The sequence below is a fragment of the Ornithorhynchus anatinus genome, chromosome 5 (assembly GCF_004115215.2).
Source record: "Ornithorhynchus anatinus isolate Pmale09 chromosome 5, mOrnAna1.pri.v4, whole genome shotgun sequence".
Lineage (NCBI taxonomy): Eukaryota > Metazoa > Chordata > Mammalia > Monotremata > Ornithorhynchidae > Ornithorhynchus > Ornithorhynchus anatinus.
The window spans coordinates 31,543,914-31,557,731 of NC_041732.1; the positions used below are offsets into that span (position 1 = coordinate 31,543,914).

At 41.9% G+C, this 13,818-nt stretch overlaps 1 protein-coding gene across 1 annotated transcript in view; it reads right to left on the reverse strand.

The window, feature by feature from the left end:
- LOC100076162 (disintegrin and metalloproteinase domain-containing protein 28) overlaps positions 1–3,676 on the reverse strand; it is a 36,959-nt gene extending 33,283 nt beyond the window's left edge. Inside the window, exon 1 of the mRNA XM_029066365.2 lies at positions 3,404–3,676. Coding sequence (XP_028922198.2) covers positions 3,404–3,676 — 273 coding nt within the window. The remainder of the gene's footprint in view (positions 1–3,403) is intronic.
- Between the last annotated feature and the right edge of the window lie 10,142 nt (positions 3,677–13,818).

The following is a 13,818-nucleotide window of genomic DNA, read 5'->3' on the forward strand; positions in this document are numbered from 1 at the left end:
GGATTTAGGAGTCAGCTGAAAAAGCAGTTGAAGGGAGAAGACATGGAAAAGCTATTGTTTGGGAAATAAATAGAGCTAAACTGGGATGAAAGAGCATAGATATTCTCACAGATATTCTGAAGACCTGGTAAAGAGTAAAAATGCAACTGCATAGATAGGAACTGGTGGATATATTTTGATTTCAAAAGGTCTTTGATGCAGTGTGGCTTAGTGGATAGAGCGTGGGCCTGGGAGTCAGAAAAACCTGGTTCTAATCCTTGCTCTCTCATACGTCTGCTCTGTGACCTGGAACAAGTCGCTTAACTTCTCTGTGGCTCAGGTACCTCATCTGTAAAATGGGGATTAAGAGTGTAAACTCCATGTGGGACAGAGACTGTGACCAACCTGGTTAACTTGTATGTACCACAGTACTTAAAACAGTGCTTGGCACACAGTAATAATAATTATCATTATTACTATTATGTGACAGCGTTCCACACCAAAGCCTTTTTTTATGAGTAATCATGGGTATGGAGAGAAATGCACAAAGTAAGCACAAAGTAACTGCCATTGATCGATTCATTGAATAATCTGTCATACAGAAAAAATAGACTAAAAGTTGGAAAAAAAAAGTGTGGGGGATAGCAGTCATTTTTCAGGTCAGAGAAGACTAACTAAAGGAGTCCCCCAAGCATTACTGCTAGGAACGGTTTTGTTTTGCATCTTCCTAAACAATCTGAAAGAGAGACTGTGCAGTGAAATCTCAAACTCTTCCAGATAATGGCATACCAAATAGATGCAGGAAGGCTTTATCTAATTGACCAATAAATCAATCAATCATATTCACGGAGCCCTTAATGTGTGCAGAGCACTGCACTAAGTGCTTGGGAGAGTATAATTCATCAGAGTTGATAGACACATTTCCTGTCCACAACGAGCTCACAGTCAAGAATGGCAGATAAATTTCAATGTGAGGAGGTGCTAAGTAAATACTTGGGAAAAAAATATTCCAGATTACAGCCACAAGATGAAATGATTTGGATCTGTTGGTCACAATTTAGGAAAGAGGACCTGGATGTCTGATGCCATCCCTCCTCACCTCCGACAATCTAATTCTCTTCCCCTCTTCAAATCCCTACTTAAAGCTCACCTCCTCCAAGAGGCCTTCCCAGACTGAGCTCCCCCCTTTTTTCCCTCTGCTCCCTCTACCCTCCCTTCACCTCTCCACAGCTAAATCCTCTTCTCCCCCCTTTCCCTCCCCTCCTTCCCCTCTCCCGTCCCACCCCTTCAGCACTGTACTCATCCACTCAACTGTATATATCTTCATCACCCTATTTATTGTGTTTAATGAGATGTACATCACCCTGATTCTATTTATTTGCCATTGTTTTCATGAGATGTTCTTCCCCTTGACTCTATTTATTGCCATTATTCTTGTCTGCCTGTCTCTCCCGATTAGTCTGTAAGCCCGTCAAAGGGCAGGGACTGTCTCTATCTGTTGCTGATTTGTACATTCCAAGCGCTTAGTACAGTGCTCTGCACATAGTAAGTGCTCAATAAATACGAGTGAATGAATGAATGAATGATGGCTGTTTTGGATCACAGCTATAAAAATCCTCTGGAATATTGGACATTGTCAAGAAATGATAAAAAACCCAAACAAAAGGCATAATTTTGCCACTCTATAAAACCATGATATATTTGCTCATGGAATACTGAGTTAAGTTCTAGGGGCTACATTTTTGGAAGAATGAAATATAGCTGGAGTAAGTACAAAGAAGGAAAGTGATATTCAGGGGAATAGAGAAAATTTCTTATGAGGGTAAAATGATAGGCTTAAGACTCTTGGGGAAGGCTGGGAGAAGAAATGATTGAAGGCTACAGACAGAGTGAGCAAAGAACTGTAGTTCACCAAATCCTTAAACATCAGGACAAGGGAACAATCATTTAAGATTAGCTCTCATTTCCCCACCCACTTCTTCCACTTCAACATCTCCTTGTCATCTATTCACTAAGGTACTCACCTCCCAGGCACTTGGGTATATCCCTCAGTAACATTTACATACATATTTTTGGACTCTGTTGCTTCCCCCTACCTTTAATTTACTTTAGCGTCTGTCTCCTCTACTAGACTGTAAACTCTTCAAGGGCAGGGATTATGTCTATCAGCTCAGCTATACTATTCCAAGTGTTCAGTACTGTGCTCTGGCCAGAGTAAGCACTGAATAAAAACTACTGATTAATTGAAACTTGCAGGTGGTAGGTCCAAACCTGTAAAAGTTTACATTACAACCTCGCACAGCAGGTTGTGAGTCATAAGAATGCATTACTTCAAGAAGCGGTGCTGGTGGCAAAGATTCAAGTTGAAATCCAACCTGATTTGCTTGTTTCATCCCAGTGCTTAGTGCTCAGAGCCTGGCACTTAACAAATACCACAATAATAATAGTAATAACAATAGTATGAACAACTGTGATAATTGTTACCATTATTGTTATTTGGCAGAGCCAGAATTAGAACCCAGGTCCTCTGACTCCCAGGCCCTTGCTCTTTCCAATAGACCATGCTGATTCCCAATGACAGGTGAACATTTTCCACACTCTTACCTGAATTTACATACCTCCTTCAAAATATAGGAAAATTGAGCTCCTATTCTTTTATGAATACTCAGTCAGCCCATCCCATTAAGATGGCTTTCAACCCAAGTTTCTATTCTGGAATATGTGCATGTTCCTGAATTAGTTGCTTAATCATTTTCACTGGTGGGCTCCAGATGGTAAATTATGGGAATTGATAAAAATTATTTGTGCTTTCAAAGAAGCAGCAAATTCTGTCATATTCTTGCTGCCATAAGTTTTCCTCCTTTAGCAGGAAGAGTCCATTTTATCACGGTAAGATGTCATGGGCAGTGGATCATAAATCTAGATTGATTTTTTTTTAACCATTAGATTATGACTTCTTTGGCCAAAGTATACAGTTGAAGTGAAAATTAAATAGCTGAATTTCAACAAAGTCCATTCAAAATGTTTTTCACTTATCTACATGCTCTTGTAATAATAATAATAAGTGTGGTATTTGTTAAGCGCTTACTATGAGCCAAACACCGTACTAAACTCTGGGGTGGATACAAGCAAATCAAGTTGGACACAGGGCCTGTCCCTCATGGGACTCCAAGTCTCACTCCCCATTTTACAGATGAGGTAACTGAGGCCCAGAGAAGTGAAGTGACTTGCCCACGGTCACATGGCGGATAAGTGATGGAGCCAGGATTAGAACCTATGACCTTCAGCCTCCCAGGCCCGTGCTCTATCCGCTACGCCATGCTGATTCTCCTCTCCCAAGTGCTTAATACAGTGCTCTGCACCCAGTTAAGCACTCAGCAAATTGCCCTGATTGATGATTCTACCTGATTATCAAAAGTAGTACCTGTTTGTCAGGGTCCTCATGTTCCTCTATGTTTCGTTTATGAAGCACATGAAGTTTCTCAGGATAAACAACTTCATAATCCTCTATGCCGGGTACTTCCTTAATAGCCCAAACTGTAAGGAAAATAGGAGACACATTTAACCCAGACGAGTTGAGAACCCAATTTAATAAACTCAATTTAATATGTTCAACCTCAGAACTCTGCTGAGTTGATGGCTCTGTGTTGGGGGGTACTGAAGGCAGGTAGCAGGTTTTAATAAACAAGTGAAGCATCAGCAGAGAAGGATGCACACCAGTGGAACCTGCTCTCAGTTATCTGTGGGCAGGAGAACAGGAATGCAAACGTAATCCAAAAACCACATTTTTCTAAGAGTATCAAATGTCTCCGCCACCAAATCTTTTTTCCCAGTGCTTCAAAAGTTGGCAGAAGTGGTTGATTTTGAGTTTCCATCCTATTTCCCTCTCCCTACCAAACTTCGGATGGATGTGCTAACAAGCAGGGAAAGAGTGGGCAGCCAGTAGGTGGATATTCGCATATTTTGGACTCATCCTCAGGAGGACTAATTTTCTGGAGAAGACACTAATGCTAGGAAAAGTCCAGGGAAAAGGTGGAAGAGGCAGACCAGCAGCTAGATGGATAGAAACCATAATAACAATAACAGAAGAACCATTAACAAATTTATGAATTATGGCAGAAGATAGTATGCTCTGGAGGAAATAAATCCAGAGTTGCTATGAATTGAAAACAACTCAACATTTGATAATAATAGGAGGAGGAGGAGGAGGAAAAAAGAAGATTGTAACGAACAACTTCTCTATAAACCTTCATTCAGCATCACCTTTGCACCACATTTTATGAATTTCCCAAAAGAAATGGTGGCCTTTTTTTGGTTGATTTTCTGCTTCTCTGTCACTTTGCAATGTGCTGTGTAGGTAAGAAAAATTAGTGACTATATGCAACTTTGAATCACAAATGAAAACTCTTGGTTTTGTGTTGGGCTTTTGTTTTTTTATGGGATTTGTTAAGCACCTACCATGTGCCAGGCACTGTATAAAGCTCTGGAGGCAGATTCAAGATTATTGGGTTGGACTCAGTTCATATCCCATGTGGAGCTCACAGTCTTAGTCCTCATTTTACCGATAAGATATAGTTACAGGTAACTGAGAAACAGAGAAGTTAAGTGATTTGCCCAAGGTCACCCAGCAGGTAAATGGCAGAGCCAGACAGCAGAATTGTATATTGACTAAACCATCTCTGGGGGGCAAAGGAGATCACAATTTATTGTCTTCTTGAATGTATACTCCCAGAACTCAATAATCAGTGTATATCAATCAGCTCTTGCTTGAAAAGCCGTTATCGGTGCTGTTTGTTGGATGCTCTAGTTGGCTGTGCTGAAATAGATTTCCCAGAGGAGGTTTGAAAGCTTATTAACAACTGCTTTTAAATCTCTTGCTACACTTCAAGCATGGCTGCACAGATGAGATGAACAAAACTGTCCTTATTGTGAGAACTACTCTGCTTTATTCTATCCTTAGAAAAAGGATATATAAGAAACTTTTACCTCAGGCATCTTGGCTCTGACGTAACCCGTCTCTTCCTTGCAGATTTGCCTTAAGATCGATCAATCGTACTTACTGAGCATTTACTGTTAATAAATCAATCAATTATATTTATTGAGCACTTTCTGTGTGTGGAGAGAGCACTGAACTGAGCCCTTGGGAAAGTTCGATCTAAGAGAATTGGTAGACACATTCCTTGCCCACAATGAGATCTTTGACAAACTCCTCAAGACAATGAATCTTGGCCTGCAGATGACATTAGAAGCTTTTTTAAGGTGTTTGATTACTTCAGACCTCTTGATAACATTCATCCATTTTATGGATCAGGGAAGTGAAACTTTAACGGGGGAAAAAAACATCTCCAGATACCAGAGCACAACAATATATGTTCAATCAATTATTCAATCAATGATATTTATTGAATGCTTACAGGGGGCAGAATATTCTACTAAGCACTTAGGAAAGTACAGTACAATAGTTGATAGACATAATCCCTGCCCAAAACGAGTTTACAGCCTAGAGAGAAAACAAATTATAAAATAAATTTCAGATAGGGGAAAAACAAGCAATATTGCTATATCTTATGATTTTACCCCTTGAAATGTAGGGCAGCCTCTGGCTCTCAATAAATCAGTTTTGTTTACTGAGCACTTACTGTGTGCAGAACATTGTTCTGAGAATTTAGGAGATTACAATACAACAGAGTTGGTATACATTACCTGCCCACCACAAGCTTCAGTCCAGAGAGGGAGACAACACTATACACAAATCAATAAACTATGGATATGTACATAAATGTGCCCATCAATGGGCAGGGATTGTCTCTATCTGTTGCCGAATTATACATTCCAAGTGCTTAGTACAGTGCTCTGTACATAGTAAGCGCTCAATAAATACTATTGAATGAACGAATGAAAGTGAATATCAGAGAAGCAGCATGGGTGAATGGATAGGGCACGGGCCTGAGAGTCAGAAGGACCTGGGTCCTAATCCTGGCTTTGCCACTTGTCTGCTGTGTGACTTAATAATAATGTTGGTATTTGTTAAGCGCTTACTATGTGCTGAGCACTGTTCTAAGCGCTGGGGTAGACACGGGAATCAGGTTGCCCCATGTGGGGCTCACAGTCTTAATCCCCATTTCACGGATGAGGTAACTGAGGCACCGAGAAGTTAAGTGACTTGCCCAAAGTCACACAGCTGACCAGTGGCTGAGCGGGGATTCGAACCCATGACCTCTGACTCTTTCCATTGAGCCACGCTGCTTCTCTGACTTGGACACGTCACTTCACTTCTCTTAGTCTCAGTTACCTCATCTGTAAAATAAGGATTAATACTGTGAGTCCCTTGTGAGAAATGGACTGTGTCCAACCTCATTAGCTTGTATCTAGCCCAGCGCTTAACACACTGCCTGGCACACAGTAAGCACTTAACAAATACCATATAAATGAAATTTAAAAAATCAGGTGCTTAAATAGGGTACAGATATAAGTGAATAGATGATGCAGAAAAGAGACAGAGTTGGGGAAAAGACAGCTTAATTGGGGAAGGTCTCTTGAAGAAGTTGTGACCTTAATAAGGCTTTGAAAGTGGAGCGGGAAGGAGGGAGTTCCAGGTCAGAGGGAGGACATGGGAAAGGGGTGGGTGGCAAGAAGCAGCGTGGCTCAGTGGAAAGAGCACGGGCTTGGGAGTCAGAGGTCATGGGTTCGATTCCCGGCTCTGCCACTTGTCAGCTGTGTGACCGTGGGCAAGTCACTTAACTTCTCTGTGCCTCAGTTACCTCATCTGTAAAATGGGGATTAAGACTGTGAGCCTCATGTGGGACAACCTGATTACCCTGTATACCCCAGCGCTTAGAACAGTGCTCTGCACATAGTAAGCGCTTAACAAATACCAACATTAAGAAGGATGAGATGGAGCCACAGTGAGCAAGCTGGCTCTAGAGGAGAAAAGTGTGTGGGCTGAGCTTTAGTAGGAGATCAGTGAGATAAGCTAGGACTGCGGGCCAACTGACACTGCTTGGGAGAGGTCAGACCAGAATGGAGACTGAGATTATGCTCCTTATGCTTTACACCTTGAAATGTAGGGCAGCCCCAGGCTCCCAGCACACTAAACATAGCATAGATGCAAGCTGGAAGAAGGTGAAAAAATGTCACACATATTTGTCAGCTTCCCTGTGTTGACTGTGTGCCATGCTGGGCCCGGTTCTATAGCAGCTTGTTTGTCCCTAGGGCTGGTCCATGGCTTCAGAGCATTCATTCATTCAGTAGTATTTATTGAGCATTTACTATGTGCAGAGCACTATACTAAGCGCTTGGAATGTACAATTCAGCAACAGATAGAGACAACAAGCCACATATCCAGTTTAGCTTCTCCTGAAATACGAACTGCACTGTGTGGGACTACTGACTGTATTTGGGTGGACTCAAAGTCAGGAAGGAGCCACCACTGCACTTTGATTCATTCACTCGCATTTATTGAGCACTTACTCTGTGCAGAACATTGTACTAAGCACTTGGGAAACTACAATACAATGATAAGCAGACACATTCCCTGGCCACAGTGAACTTACAGTCTAGAGGGGGAGACAGACATTAGGGTAAATAAGTAAATTACATTTTTTGTTGTCTAAACCATCCCACCTTGCTCTTCATTTGGCTGGCCCACAAGCAGTTACAAATAGGGATAAGTGGAACACAGGCCATAATAATTGCTCACCCCTGCTCTATTTTTATGTTATTTATTAAGCATTTACTATATGCCAAACACTTTTCTAAGCACTGAAGTAGATTCAAGTTAAGCACATTGGACACAGTCCTTGTCTAGTGCTTGGAACGGTGCTTAACACATAGTAAGCACTTAAGTAGTACCGTAATCATTATTATTACCTGACTCACAGTCTAAGTAGGAGGGAGTAAGATTGGATCCCCATTTTACAAATGAAGTAACTGAAGCACAGATAAGTTAAGTAGCTTGTTCAAGGTCACACAGAAGACAAGTGGCAGAGCCAGTATTAGAACCCAGGTCCTCTGACTCCCAAGCTCATGTTCTATCCACTAGGTCACGGAGCTTGCCTACACTGGCTATTTTTTGGTTTCATCAGTGACAATTCTAATGCAGTTGATAGTTGATTTCCCAGTTCAGGACAATACATACTAAGTATAGAAAACAAATAGCACACATGATTTATGTTTTACAACACTTCCCTCTTTAGAAAGGAAAAGTCATGAAGTTCCTCCAGTATTCCTGGGCAGCAGCTCTCCAAACAGGAGGCATGCCTGAAGTTTCAGTTTTAGAGAAATAAAAATCCCTGTCTGTATGGTTTCAATCTAACATGTTGTAGTATTTTTCTGCTGAACTCCAACAGTCTCCTATTGTCCAATCCCTCTCACGTTATCTGGGGTGATAAAAATACACATAGTATATTTCCATTCTTGTTTCTTCTCCATGGCTGAGTCCCCTCAAAACTCGTACCGTGGCCAAATTCCTAAAGCACAACTGGAAACAAAGACCTAATCTGCATGCGCAGACATCCGTTTGAAAAAAAATCCCGAAGTCTTACTTCCTATGGAAGCAATGGAAATTTTCATTTTCAATCAAACCAAAGTGAGATGGGTGGTTTGTTCTTTTTGTCACATTTTTTTTTTAATTCCACATCAGTGGGAAGTAAACTCGTTGTGGGCAGGGAATGTGTTTGTTATACTGTACTCTCCCAAGAGCTTAGACAGTACTCTGCACACAGTAAATGATCAATAAATATGATTGAATGAATGAAGTTTCTGCTTGAGACCATTCAGATGGGGTTAATTGGACTTTACATCCTCTAGGGTGCTTTCTGTTTGTCCTGGATTCTGCTCACTTGACAGTTGACATCTAGAGGGGCTGGGCGTTCCCCACTGCCCCTCCTCTCCTCACTGTCAGCGGCTTCCACATATCATAGAACAACCTCCCCAGCTGCCGCAGATCGTCCACAGCCTGTTGGTTATGAGGATAGATAAGTCTGTAATGCCTTTCTATCGTATAAGCCCTAGAATAACAAAGTTCCCCGGCAGACGCTAGAACTACCCCCGTACTATGTCCAGGCTGAATTGGACCATTCTAGACTGCTTCTGGGGGGCTCCCATCCTGGCTAGAAATGTAGTCAGTCAGTCAATTTTATTTACTGAGCGCTTACTGTGTGCAGAGCACTGTACTAAGCAGCTGGGAAGGTAAAATATAGCAGTATAACAGACCCTTCCCTGCCCACAGAGAGCTTACAGTTGTACCAGTTTAACAGTAGAGGTCATGGGAAAGACAGCAGTGAAAACTGTCATTGCCCCTCATTCTCTTCCCCTTGAGCATGACTGCTCAAGGACTTAGTACAGTGCTTTGTACAAAGGAAATGCTACAATAAATACCACTGACTGCTTGACTTAGGGAAGCAGGATGGCTTAGTGGAAAGATCCCGGGCTCGGGAGTCAGAGGTCATGGGTTTGAATCCCGGCTCGGCCACTTGTCAGCTGTGTGACTGTGAGCAAGTCACTTCACTTCTCAGTGCCTCACGTGGGACAACGTGATTACCTTGTATCTACCCCAGCGCTTAGAACAGTGCTCAGCACATAGTAAGCGCTTTAACAAATACCAACATTATTATTATTATTGACTTCTCCTGCTATTGTAGGAGGTCTGATCACCTTATTTGGAGGGGACCTCATTTGGATGGATGTTGCAAAGGGTGGATTCCCCTTCCTAGCCCCCACAATACCCCAAAGTCACCCTGAAATTAGGAGATGCAAGACTGTCATCCAGTTGCTGAATTTTGGGGATGGGCCTACTCTCTGACCCTTGGGGTTCTGGCCACCGAGGCAGAGTCCATACTACTGCATCAACCCATTTGCTGACCGACTTCCCTGTCTCCAGCCTCTCCTCTCTCTAGAATACACTTGTAGAAGCAGCGTGGCTCAGTGGAAAGAACACGGGCTTTGGAGTCAGAGGTCATGAGTTCAAATCCCAGCTCTGCCACTTGTCAGCTGTGTGACTCTGGGCAAGTCACTTAACTTCTCTGTGCCTCAGTTACCTCATCTGTAAAATGGGGATGAAGACTGTGAGCCCCACGTGGGACAACCTGATTCCCCTGTGTCTACCCCAGTGCTTAGAACAGTGCTCTGCACATAGTAAGAGCTTAAGAAATACCAAAATTAAATTATAATTAATTTTTTGCCTGGATCATCGTTTTTGAAAAACATTCAGCTCATGTCTCCCCACTCGTCAAAGACCTGCAATTATTGCCCATCCTTCCACCTTGGCAGCAAATAAAAACTCTTTACTGTTGGCTGTAGGGCAGTCAATCAGCTCTCTTCCTCCTACCTTACCCTGCTTATCTCTTACTACAACCCAGCCCTCTCATTTTGGTCCTCTAATGCCAATCTACTCACTGTACCTCGATCTCGTCTATCTCGCTGCCAATCCCTTGCTCATGCCCTACCCCCTGGCCCGGATTTCCTTCCTCCTTCACATCTGAAAGGCCATCAACTCTCCCCACCTTCAACATCGTCTGAAAATTACAACTCCTCCATGAGGCCTTCCCTGACTAGCTCTCATTCCCCCTATTTGCCCTCCCTTCTGTGTTGCCTGTAACTTGGATCTGTACCCTTGAAATACTTGATATTTACCCCACCCTCAGCCCCATAGCACTTATGTACCTAACCTATTGTTTCCCATTTCCCTGCTCTATAGTTTATTTTAATCTGTCTCTCCCTCTAGACTGTAGAATCATGGTGGGCAGGGATTGTGCCTACCAACTCTATTGTACTGAACTTTCTCAAACTCTTAGTACAGTACTGTGCATACTGTATGTGCCCGATAAATACCATTGATTGATTCTTGGAATACCACTAGGAACCACAGTGGTGAGGAAAGACTACAGCAAATCATCATGTTTTCATCCTATGCTTTGCAGAAGCCAGGGTAGCTAGGCCTGACCAACATTTGGTGCACCTCTTCCCCCCATACTGTTTGAGTGGCGGTCGTCTGCCAAACTAACTCACCCAGATTCTCTCAAACAGCTCAGCAAAGGGAAAATCACAATAGAGATCCAGCTTTGCCCGGTGAATTCAATGGAAACAACACACACACATGCACATACTGAATGGCCCTTAACTGACAGGGAAGAATTGAGCCCATCCCCTTCTAGAGTGTAAGTTTGTTGTGGGCAGAGAACTTGCCTTCCAACTCTGTTGTATTTTACTCTTCCAAGAGCTTAGTACTGTTCTCTGCACATAAGAAGCACTACAATACCACTGAATGATTGATATACTCATTGGCCTTCACAACCTCCCTGATATACTTATCATTTCAGTTTGGTGAATGAAGAAATTAGACACCAAAGTTGTAGTGCCTTAGGCCAAGTCACACAGAGTCCTGAGGTGCCTGCAATTAATATCCCAGTGTTCCAGCTATTTCACTGCATTGTTCATCTCTTGTGACAGTGTTAGAGGGTTGTGATTGAGAATACTTCTGAATGGGATTTTTGACGTCGAGGTGTACATCTCTGCAAACACAACCTGAATCTCCCAGAACGAGAGCCTAATTCAGGAAAGCAGCATGGCATAGTAAATAAACCATGGGTCTGGGAGTCAAAAGGTAATGGATTCTAATCCCAGCTCCACCACTTGTGTGACCTTGGGCAAGTCACTTCACTTATCTGTGCCTCAGTTACCTCATCTGTTAAATGGGCATTGAGACTGTAAGTCCCAGGTAGGAAAGGGACTATGTCCAACCCGATTTGCTTGTAACCGCCTCAGTGCTTAGGACACGCTGGCACATAGTACATGCATAACAAATGCCACATTTATCATTATTATTATTAACAAGGTAGTATTTCCATCCAAATACTAAACCTTAAAGAAATTAAAAGCTAAATATAAAACATCTTTGTTCATTCCTGGGTTATATTTCCAACATATCAGTCTCAATTAGAAAAGAAGATTTTGCCTCTTTTGAAGACAATGGACTCTCTCTGTGAAGTGAGGTTAAACGAAAACACTCCCCTTAATTAACCATAAAGCAGGAAACCAATCGAACAGAAATACCAATGGTTATTTATTTTATTGGAAATTTGTTCTTTCCTCCTCATTATCTTGTGGATTTATGGGAAAACCAAATAATGGTACAGAAATAAAAGTGATCATTTTAAAGTCAAATGCTTCAAACAGACAGGGTCTTGATGCTTCCTAAATGTACTCCAGCCATGCATTTTTAATGAAAGAGTCACATTTTTCATTTTTAGGGCAGAAATATAATTTCTCATAAAATAATTGTTACATTCTTTTAAAACAGAAATATCAAAAGCACGGTTAACACTATTTGATGCTTTTTTGCTTAATTTGGAATGGCTTTGCTTCATGACTTAGACTGGGGAAAGACTCCCTCTAATATTTGTCAAAGTTTTGAAACCTAACAACTGTGATTTTAAACTTTCCCCACTGTCACTACAAATAAAAACAAATACAAAAGTAAACCATCGACAGATCTTCTAAAGTAACCATCTCCATTACCTCTACAGCCAAGATGACTGAGGGACTTTAAAGTTTCCTGTAGACTCAAACATAAAAATAAAATTAAAAAATAATAGCAGGTAAGCAGTCTACTATATAGCAGGCCTAGAAAAGAATTGAAAACCCAGACAACCTACCTGGAGACTGAAAAATGAGTACACCTGTTGAAAGTAGAAGCCCTTGAAACATGCTGAATGATTCCAGAAATGAGATCCTCCTGCTTGCCTGCCTCTCTGGGCTTTCTTCTGTCTGAATCCTTTCGGGGAGAGAGAATGAAGCTTTAGAGTTCATTCTTCTCTCGACAAGGGGAAGCTCTTATTTAAAGGTGTTGTATAACTTGCAGGTAACAACAATGTGATTGCAGGCCCGGGAACACTGACTGGGGAGTGAGTGGCATTTGAATGACCTCACCAAGCCTGTGGTCTCTTTCCCTGCCACATTCCACCTTAAAATAAATTGTTCCAAGCACCCTCCCCGAATCCAAAGACATTGCAGAATTTTTTCATACACCTTGCAGCAATGTGGAGGGCCCACCATGGTCCAAACAAGGGACCCTTTTCCGTTTTCATTTTCACCAAAATAATTTGAGATTCTATACTTAGCCCAAAGTAAATGATTTTTAGCCCAATGATGGATGACCTTTAGTTTCTGTATGTTTGATTTCTGGGGATTTTGAGTGGTGAAATCAACGCTGTGTCTTTTATGGAGTAATTGTGAGCCCTGGAAACACTGCACAAACCATGAATCCATCATTTGTATTTATTGAGCCCTTACTGTGTTCAGAGCACTGAACAAATTGCTCAGGAGAGTACAACAGAACTGGTAGACAGGTTCCCTGCCCAAAGAGAGCTTACAGTCTAGAGGGTGATTTCTGTCTGCATTCCTCACTGTCTAGGGAACTGGACCCAGTGACAGGTTTCCCTACAGGTCCTTAGACCCAGCCTTAGACCCAGAGCAAGTTACTTACTTCTCTGTGCCTCAGTTTCCTCAGCTGTAAAACAGGAATAACATTTCTTCCTCCCTCCCTCATAGACTGCAAAGCCCCATGTGGAACTGAGACAGTGTTATGATCTGATTATCTTCAGTTTATTCTAGCTTTTAACACAGAATTTAGCACAATAAATAATAAGCACTTAAAAAAGACCATTATCATTGTCCATACATATTCCATATTGGTCATTAACAGAATTGCAACCAGTATATTGAGAAGAGAAAGACATTTTCTATCAGTCCTCATTTTTTAATGATGATTTTGCTTTAATTCTGTCTTTGTGCATCCTGATACTGCAGGGAGACTATTCCAGGTGAGAAGCTGCCAGTGTA